The 10,160-nt window shown below is 35.7% G+C and overlaps 1 protein-coding gene across 1 annotated transcript in view; it reads right to left on the bottom strand.

Moving 5' to 3' along the window:
* LOC102110740 (uncharacterized) overlaps positions 1–9,397 on the bottom strand; it is a 71,683-nt gene extending 62,286 nt beyond the window's left edge. Inside the window, exons 1-3 of the mRNA XM_088054613.1 lie at positions 9,252–9,397; positions 3,250–3,388; positions 1,834–2,008 (exon numbers count right to left, since the gene is read on the bottom strand). Of these exons, the coding sequence (XP_087910739.1) occupies positions 1,834–2,008; positions 3,250–3,388; positions 9,252–9,397 (460 nt within the window). The remainder of the gene's footprint in view (positions 1–1,833; positions 2,009–3,249; positions 3,389–9,251) is intronic.
* Positions 9,398–10,160: the final 763 nt, after the last annotated feature.

Below are 10,160 nucleotides of genomic sequence, written 5' to 3' on the forward strand. Positions count from 1 at the left end.
AGTTAATTCCATTTTTCTGCAACATTTGGCTAGCTTATTTCCAAATATCTATGTGATACTTTAGTTTGTTTCAATTAATTTCAAGCTCAGTTTAAATAAAAATAAAGACACCTGCCACTTGAAAAAGACTCTAAGACAATGTAAGGCAGTTTGGGGTAATGAGCAAAGGCTTAGCTTTTCTGGTGAAATTTACTGCTGCTCAAGAGTTTTAAGTCTTCAGCCCAAGAACTGCCCCAAGATAGGGAAATACTGCATATACTTCTCTGTGAAAGCTTAAATGCCAAGAAAATGTTCTTTTCCTATAAGCAGTTTTACTAGTAACTTTACTTCATTTCACAAACTGGCTTTTGGGTCAAAATATTTTGTATTAGCTTTTTATGTTACTGAGTACAACTAGCTATGTTAGCATTTATGTGATCACCGCTTTCTAATAGATTTTTACTTCAAATTTATCCTATTCCTCTGAAATTTCTTCCTGGGTGGAGAAGGGTGAAACAACCACAAGGGACATGTTGGGAAAACACAGTAACACAGTACTGGACATGATGATGTGGGAGATCTGTCAGATGTCAGGAAGTCAAGCCTCAAGAAGAACAGCAAAAAACAGTTTGGAGAACACAGGGCACAAGTGAGGTACCCTGTCCAAGGATATAAGTTGGGATGTATCAAAAGCATCACACGAGGTGAGCAAAGCTCCAAAAGACCAGGAAAAAGAAGCAGTAAGTTAAAAACTGAAAAAGAAATGAGAAGCAACAGCTGGACTATTTGGCTTATTTGTCACAACAAAAACAAAAACACAAAAAAACCCAACAAAAAACATACCAAACAAACAAAAAAAAATCCCAAAGAAACAAAATAACTCAATCAAACAAAAAACAGTTTGAGAAATTTAAACCAGCCATAAGATTTCTATAATTTGTATGTTCTCCAAATGAAAGGGCAGATTTCTTATTATCTTTAAAAAACACTCTGACAGTATAAGTGCACTTGAAAGTTTCAGAGACTCCTTTCATCCTTGTAAGGTTACAAACTCCAGGAGTGCTCCAGTCTTTTCAGTGAACACCAAAGGCTCACTAATACATCTCCTGTATTACATTTAAAGAGTATTATATTTACTTAGGTAACAAAAAAATAATCTCCCCAGATTTTAAGTGTGTGAATTCCCTCTCTGTTTGAGAAGGATTAAGAATATTTGAGTTTCTGAGTGCAAAACTAGTAGGGGAAAAATGTCTAGGTAAAATCCTTCCTTTCCATATAGTGCTGTCATAACACATGTTATTTGAATAAAAAGAAAACTAAAGATGACATGAAGAGGCCAGATATGAGCAATAAAAAACTAGAAATATTTGAAAATATGAAAGAAAAAAGCAGTACAATGAGAACTCCTGGAGGAAAAAAAAAGTGCTTTTGGAAAGAATGTAAACAAATAAACAGGACTAGATTTTTTTTTCTTCCCACTGAAATGTTCAAGAAAGAACGGCTGGTCATAGTGATAAGTAGGATGTGGAGAAGGACACCTTAATTACAATTCTGCACACACTGAGGGAAGGAATAACAGAAGGTAAGGAGTGTGAGAAAAAAAAAGGATCAATAGATTTAGCAGGTTATATTTAATTCATATGAGACAGCAAGGGTTTTGTAAAGTCTTATGAGCTTGCAAAAGCAAATGAGTAAGACATGGGAAAATAAGAGACATCTTATAAGTATATATATATAATATATACTTATATATAAATAAGTAACAGGAAAATTTTGTCCAATCTCTGCTTGTTTTAATTACTTGGGGCTGATGTAGCCTGTGGTCCATAATTTATTTTTTTTTTTTAAATTTACCTTGCAGTTCCAAAAGTTTGGCTTTTACATCACATAGCTCGTCCTCTGCAGAATACATCTGTAAATGAGCCTCTTTTCTAGCAAATGACATTTCACTCTCCAGACCTCGGCGAAGAGCCTCTCCTCTCTCAAGTTCCAGCCTTAATTTTATTATCTCTTTTTCATAGCGAGACAGCTGGAAAATAAATATTTTGAAAATTGCATTCACAGCTGCTATTTTATCCCTGAATTATGTCTGAATTTGAAATACAGTCTAGAAACTGCACATTTTAAATACCATTTTTTTAAATGCAAACTGATTCTGCTCCTAGATAAATTTCATGTACTTTAAACATACCCCTCTGCTTTTTCCAAACATTCTCTGCCTTAAGAAAATAAAAGTTATAAATATATTCCACAGGCAGTTTGCTGGTAACTGTAATTAACAACTATAAGAACAGTGGTGTTGGGATACTAGACTATTGAACACCTAGTAACTCACTATATAAACACAAACTTTAGTCCAATGATGTTCAGCAGTCAAGCAGAATGCTATTAAACACAAACAAAACAAAGAAAACACTTCAAAAAGGCTTCTTGTCCAGTAGAAGAAAGATAGTCTAGTCACTGCTGTCCAAAACTGGATCCAGGAAACCACATTCAAGCCATTTGAACACAAGAAGGTGGAAAGTAAAGCATACATTTCTTCAGAACATCTACAAATCAGCAGCATGCTTATTAACAGGAGCTCCATTCATGGGAAATAATTTAACCCCATTACAAAGGTTTTCCCTGATGCTCTTGTGGCAAACTATTAGCTAAATGAAGTAGCAGTGGGAAAATACTTCATTAAAACTTCCTTTAGTTTGAACTATTATTACTGTTCTAAGTAACAATTCTGCTCTTAGAAGTTTGTTAGGGGCAGCTGGTGCGGGTGCTCATTCATCTGTTGCTGATTAAATACAGCCATTAAACCAAGTTTGTTTCTCCATATCCATTGATTTAGAGATTCCTACTTCTTACACAGTGACTTGCTCTTGTGCTTCCATTGCTCCATCAACAGTGGGGTGATTGTGTAAAATGGATCCCTGGAATTACTGCAATTAAAACACTCAAACAAACCATGTCATGCATTGAGAATTCCAAAGCTGGGGGTGCAAAATATTCTTCTGCATGACTTTGCACTTGTGTAGTGCTCAAGTTTCTTACACGCACCTTCAAGTATTACCAATGACACTAAAAGTGACCTACGGACAGGCATGAGAGGTCTGTGTAGTGCTACTTCTTTGTTATTTTCCAACTAGTGACTGAGATTTTGATTCACCTGGTGAGAGGATTATTTCAAGGAGACAAATTGAATTTAAGGAAACAAATTACACTTATTCCAAGGGTAAAATAAAGCAAGCAAATAAACAAACAAGCAAAAAGAGTCCTTACATCTTGATTGCGTTGATTGGTTAATTCCAAATTTTTTTTCTCAAGCTCATGGAGTTTCCTTCTCAAATCTTCAACAGTGTCCATTTCTGATGGATTTCTATCCTGAAGTAACTGGAATTCTTGTATATCATTACCTGAGCTGAAATACGTGTTTTCAAAAAAAGAAAAAAAGAAAAAGAGTGTTCCTTTGAAGTTTTAATGTTTCTTTACTTCAATTACCCAGTCACGGGCCCAGAATTTTAAACATTGACATTTAAACATAAGTAAAATGACTTTGTGCAATTTTCATCTTACTACTGCTCTTTGAAGAAAGAACTATATAGAATTGCTTACTGTGCAAGATTTGAGAGATGTGGCAGCAGGAACTTAAAAGATAGATGCACTTTGGATTAACAAAGTTGATTTAAGAGTAACAAGTTCATTATTATTTTTCAGACTCTTTATTTTTGATAAAGAACTTCCATCATATTTGATAATTAACTTCCAGGAGTCTTAAAAATATCATTCCAATCATTTAAGTTAAAACAATTGTCAAGCTTTTTGTCTCCACAGTGAGTCCCCTTTTTTAACATGAGTTACCATCTCAAAACCATCTCTGTCATTAAACAAACACACAGATGTGTGAAAAAACTCTCTTTTACACACTTTGTCTTCAGAGGTACATACATTCAAACTACAGACATGCAAGGATCACAAGCACAACACAAAGGTTTAGTCCTCCAAACTACCTTGTTTTATCTTCATTTTCACTACTATTTCAGTTAAAATCTACTTGGCAATTAGCAGAATCAGCCCTTGAGCACCACAAGCAATAATAGAATCAAAACCAAGTTTCTATATATCAAGTGAAAAATTTATACATAGAATATACAAATTTACATATATTTATATACACACATAAATAAGTATTATACATATATATGTGTATATATATATGCACATATAAATATGTATATAAAATATATATTTATTAACTGGTTAAATAATTTGAAGTGAAATTATTATAGCTTTAAACTGGACAACAAGTTATTTCAGTACTTGAAAATCAGTGTTCACATTATTTGATATATGTTGGTTTTCACATTATATTAAGTATGTAAGACAGCAATAATTTCTTTCTCCACACAAAAGTGCAAGAGTTTATGGGCAATAAATGTGAAATACACCAGTAAAAGAAACATGATTAAATTAGGCACTAGATTGGTATAATATAATACAGAAATGTAAATACTAAAATACCGTACCTTTGTCTACATTAAGTATTTTTTACAGTTATTACACTGTACTGGGATTTAATTAATAGATCTTTCTAAATAAAAAGTCACCACTTTACCCCAAGATTTGTGTATAGAAACAATTAATATTTTTCATGACCAAAAATTTACCTGATGAGATCGTTTCTCACATACTTTTTTGACTGGCAAAAAAGTCATAAATACCATCAATGAGGTGATTGGTAACTTAGACTAAATCTTGCCTTTTAAGACATTGCTACTATCAAAGGATCAAATTTCAGGCTTTTTAGCTGCAGACAATAAACATTTTATAACTGTACTTAGTATATTCCCATATAAAAAGAAGACAGACTTCATCTGTGAAATCAGAATAGCTGTATGTCCCTCAGAAATTGTTCCACAAGGTACTGTGTTCTTAACACATTTTATATGTTTAATAAATGTAGAAGATAAGAATCATTAAACCTGCATTCACTGCAAGAAAACCACAAGCCCATTATTCGTTTTCAGTACTTACTACCGGAGCCATACCCCCAGAGCAACCAGCATGACTCAAAGAGCAAGACACCATCAACAATTAAAATCACTTTATTTAATGCAACTCAGGTCCTGCAACAAAAAGGTTTGGAAAAAACTAGAACCTGAACAGCCAGACCATCTGTAAGCTGAATAAAATGCTGTTTGTGGGCATAATGTAATAGGTTTGAGAGACCCTTTTTTCTCCCTGTCTGGGGAAACACAGAAGAAATAAACGCAAGTAAATTTATTCAGAGAGGATGAATGAAGTATCTGTCTCAGCTCAGGATAGCTAAAAAGCCAGAGAGCACCAAGGGGGAAAAATAACCCAAACTGAAAACTAGGGAAGACTTGGTCCAAGAAAAAAGGGTTATGGAAAAGGTAACCATTTATTTGGTCTGCAGGCAGCAGGGGAGTCATTTGGCTTTTTAAATCTGGTGAGATTTAATGTTATTTTCATGGAGAACACATGGAATGAAAGCAAGAGAAAAACTACTTTCAGTAAAAACCTTTAAGGCTTTAATTAAATTACACGAGTTTGTTTAGCAATCAGAGTTAAAGAATTCTGTTTCTTTCAGCTCTTCTATTAAATATCCACCAACAAAAAATCATAATGGAAACACACATTAAAACTTACTCAGAAGAGAAACTAACTATGCAATTAACTATTCTGCTTAACTGAATTGGGGGGTGGCGGGGGAGGAATAAAGAAAACCAAAAAACCATACCATGCACAAATTATATGACACAAACATTAGCAAATTAGAGATGCTATGGAAATGAAAAATGTGTATTAGAGTATTAAAACAGAGAGAACGTAATATTAAATACTGGCAAGAAAGCATAGACAGCTTTTTGAAATAGCATTTTATGCACAGCTTCTGAACTCACAATGCAATTGGTGGAAACTTAAATATATATATCAGAAAACCACAATTTTTTTCTTAGTATAGAATCAAAAACACCCAAACCAACAAAAACAAACAAAGAAAAATAAACCCCCAGCCAGCCAGTGACAGAACTGTGAACTATTACTATGTTAACCAGTTCATTTTGCTTGCCTACTTAAACATTTCAAATAAAATAGAAACTAGCCTTAAGAATGTTTTTTCCTATGATACTTTCTTTAATTGTCACACCATGGCCAGCAAATGCAGTACGTTATGAAAGCTTCCTATTACCACCTGTAGGAGATGTTTCCTTCCATCTTCATGTAACAACTAGAAGTGCTACAACCATAAACCTCTCAGAAGACTCAATCAAAGACAAAACACAAAATCCGTTGAAAGTTTTAAAGCATGCACAAATTGCAAAATTTAACAAAATTCAGAGAATGCTTTCTACTTCCATTTTCATATATTACTAGTTCATCAACCCTTGTTTTTGAACTAAAAGATGTTTTTTACCAAATGCAGCTTTTATCTATGACAGCATTTTTAGCAGGATTTTAAGAATTTTCAAGAAACCATATGCGCAGGTGAAATAGCTCTTGAGTTCTACATCGCAGAAGGTATTCTGTAGCTCAAAGCCTAAAATCTAAGTGTTCACTTCCCAAGTGCGCTGGTTACAGTCATCACTGACTATTGCAGAAAAGCAGCTTTTCACTAGCTTCAATTCCCCAGCTGGCAGAAAATGCAGAGTAATTTTGCAATAGAGAGAAATGTTCTTTCACTTACTACCTAGCAGTGTAATTTTGCTAAACTTCTGCAGTTGAAGGAGCAGACTGCAGTCTGATTTTCTAACCAAAGTTCGTATTTGTGGAATTTTGCTGTTCCTATATAACTGTCATTTCTGTACAGACTAAAGAGAGACAAATAGTGCCAAATATCAAACTTACAACTTTTTTTAGACATAAACGTTGAAGAACTTAAGATTTGAGAGAAGCTGAGGCCTTAATTAAAAGCAAGCCTTGCTAAATTTAATTAAAATAGATGAGCCTAGTTAAAATTAAAGGTAGATAGAAAGGCTTTGCTAAAATCAGAGGTTAGTCATTGGCTAATAATTTATCATCTGTCAACCTTATGCTTGTTCAGCTGGGCTTATAATGAGAGACAAAGAATCTGGTAAGGAACTTCAAAAACATAAGACAATTGCAAATCAGAAACTCATTGAAGACATGAAACTAGGAGCCTAGCCAAGGGTCCATTTGTCACTTTGCATTGAAAAGGTAGAAAGGTCAGGATGAGGAAGAGATATATTCCTTCCTCCCTACTTCCCTTTTGTGACCTCTCCTCATAATAGGACCACCAACCTATTTCAAGGAACAAACTATGCATGTTTAATTGCTTTTTCCTAATTAGCATAAGAAGTGGAGAATGAGTGGCAACTGGGTTATGAATAGGCATTTGTATTCAATATTTCTGTAAATAAAAAGTCTGTATTCACCTGTATTTGAGGCCGTGTGTATTAAGAGGAGACCCAGCACTGGCCCAGCATTGGCCCAGAGCTATTAAGAAACATACCACTCTGTAACCCCAAAACGGTTAAAGAGTCTTTGTCTGTCTCAGCTGGATATAGATCATATTCATATTTTGGTAAATCGTAACTTATAAAGTTATAAAATACAGGGGTCATGGTAAGACTTAAAGCCAACCTCTACCACCTCAGTAAATGTGGAAAACCCTCTTGTGCTTCCTGGGCAGTGTTCCTACATGCTGGTAGAAACTACCTCCTGATGACTCTATGACAGCTTGCATGTATCACACCATATCTGGTTCTTCCTCAGCCTGAAATGCATCATTTCAGGCATCTAGAAAATAAATAAGCCACAAAAGCAGGAATTAAACTGCTACACTTAAAAATCCAGAACTGGACCTCACCGATTAGCTTCCCTGGAAGAGATGTTGTCTGAAGAGGGCGAACTCATGGTGGCCAAAATGCAGTTTTTTAAGTCTACAAACTGTGGAGAATTAAGAACATAGTTAATCATACATACTTTTACTTGATGAGCTTCAAAAAATAGTCTCTTCTATATCATAAAACCATTAAAGCCACTAGCAGAGACATGCTTTACTTTATTTGTCAATCTACTAAAATATTTGTTAACCACTCATGAACAGTTACACAGCAGTGTTACTACCATGTCATGTGAGCAATTACCACAACTGCATTTTGACGTCAGCTTCAGAAAACAGAATTGTACTGCTACTCCTCTAAGCCTGAATATTGTAGAGAAGCAAATATATATATAGTAGAATATCCACTGTCAAGAGTTTTCAGAAAACCAATAAAAAAACGTTACGTTTGCACAGATTGAGCTACATTCTCCTAATCAGATTACAAAGTCTGCTTCTCTTCAAAATAATTCTAAGGGAGATAAATGAAGGTACTATGATTTTTTAAGTAAATCACATATCCACGGCTACCTCTCTAACAGAACACTTGCTATGTTAAAGGCTTCTAAGTCTTTCACAAATTGCAAAGAATTTTTGCATAAGATGTAGCCCTGAGAACTAATAAATTAGCTTTTCATAACATAATAATAATTATTTTCATTATTGCAATTCATACCAAAATCTCATAATGAACAGGAAAAAAAAAAGTAGTTTCATGACACAAACTGTTTTCTCTCACATCCACATTATTCTGAAGTCTTAAAACTTATTTAAATTACTCTGAAATCACATAGAGGAAAAGAAAAAACTAAATCTGAAAAGCATCACCTGGGAATGCTAAAGATTTTAAATATGCAATATTCCTCTGTTAAAATACATATCAATAGCTTACTAGCACACAAAGGGATAAATTCAAAAGCATACTATTTCACTTAGGAAAAAAAATCCAGTGCCATGGGGCAGCTTGTGGAAGCTCCAAAAGTAAACAAAACAGCAGAGAAAGTTTTTGTTTGGGGAATTATGTTTGATTAAAAACTAGTGTCAGTTCTTCTTGCAAACTTCTGAATATATGCTGGATACTTCAGAATAGGCCATTGATTTAGAATAGATACAAGAAAGAAGTTCTCCTCAGTGAGGGTGGTGAGGCCCTGGCACAGGTTGCCCAGAGTAGCTGTTACATCCCTGGAAGTGTCCAAGATCAGGCTGGACAGGTCTTGGAGCAGCAACCTGGGATAGTGGAAGGCACCCCTGCCCATGGCAGGGGATGCAACAAGACAAAATTTGAGAATCCTATGACACTTGAAGGTAATAGAGACCACTCAAGAATAAATCTAACTGTGACCTTAAGGCGCACTAACTTAAAATGGGCAATTCCTGGAGCAAGTAACAACTCCGCAGTGAAACTACAGAAACTCACTGGACAGTCTGCTGCCGATGCCAGGAGCTGTCCCAGTGGTGCTCCTCCTCCACCATGACGAGCTGGGATGGACCGTCGGAGGGCAGTGGCTCCCGGCACTTCAGGAGTTTGAGTCCTGGGACAAACACGGAGCCCAAGGAAGGCATGCAGGAATTTTGTAGTTGCTATGGACGGACAGTGATGCCACAATGCCCCAAACCCAGTGTGGAACTCTGCCAGGGCTCCCACTGCTCTCTCTGGCCTCCCATATATGTTTTAAGACTTAAGGTCTCCTGACAGTAAAATATAAATGCAGGAAATTAAAAGGACTGACTGACACAAAAGCCAGACTGGGATGTGTGTGTCCTCAGGGCAGTGCATTCTTTGCCCAGGTTATAGAGAGGAACAAGTTCTGAATGTCTGTGGACAGAATTCAAAGCAAGGGCTCTCTGGACCGCAGGAGCATATTTTCCTCAATGAAGAGGGAGTTAGGGTTAGGGAAAGGTTCTTGTGAAACCTCGCAACCCGAGAGATTTAGAGCCCCAGGTGTGAGCATGTATGTCAACTCAATAAAATCCACCCTGCAGAATCCTGGAAAAGCACTTTGTCCTTCTCTAAGCACTTCTGTACTTTGTGTACCTCCAGTTTTAAAGTTCCTGTTAAATTCTCTGTCTGCACAATTAGCATGCAGATGATTTAGTTCTTTGTTGGCACAAGCCATGGTGTCCTGAGCTTCTTTCAGGTTTTGTCTTACAGCACAGGATATCCATCAGGATATCCACCAGGATACCTGGGATATATCCTTCAAGACTGAAGGTTTTAATTGCAAGAGATAAAAACTCCATAACATTTCACAGTCTCTGGGATAAGTCTCAAAACTTCATTTCTCATTTGAGACCTGATCTCTGTAAATGGCTTTCAGCTGTAGTT

The sequence above is a fragment of the Pseudopodoces humilis genome, chromosome 4 (genome assembly GCF_049639895.1).
Source record: "Pseudopodoces humilis isolate 2021_Gansu_Grassland_sample_001 chromosome 4, ASM4963989v1, whole genome shotgun sequence".
Classification (NCBI taxonomy): Eukaryota; Metazoa; Chordata; class Aves; order Passeriformes; family Paridae; genus Pseudopodoces; species Pseudopodoces humilis.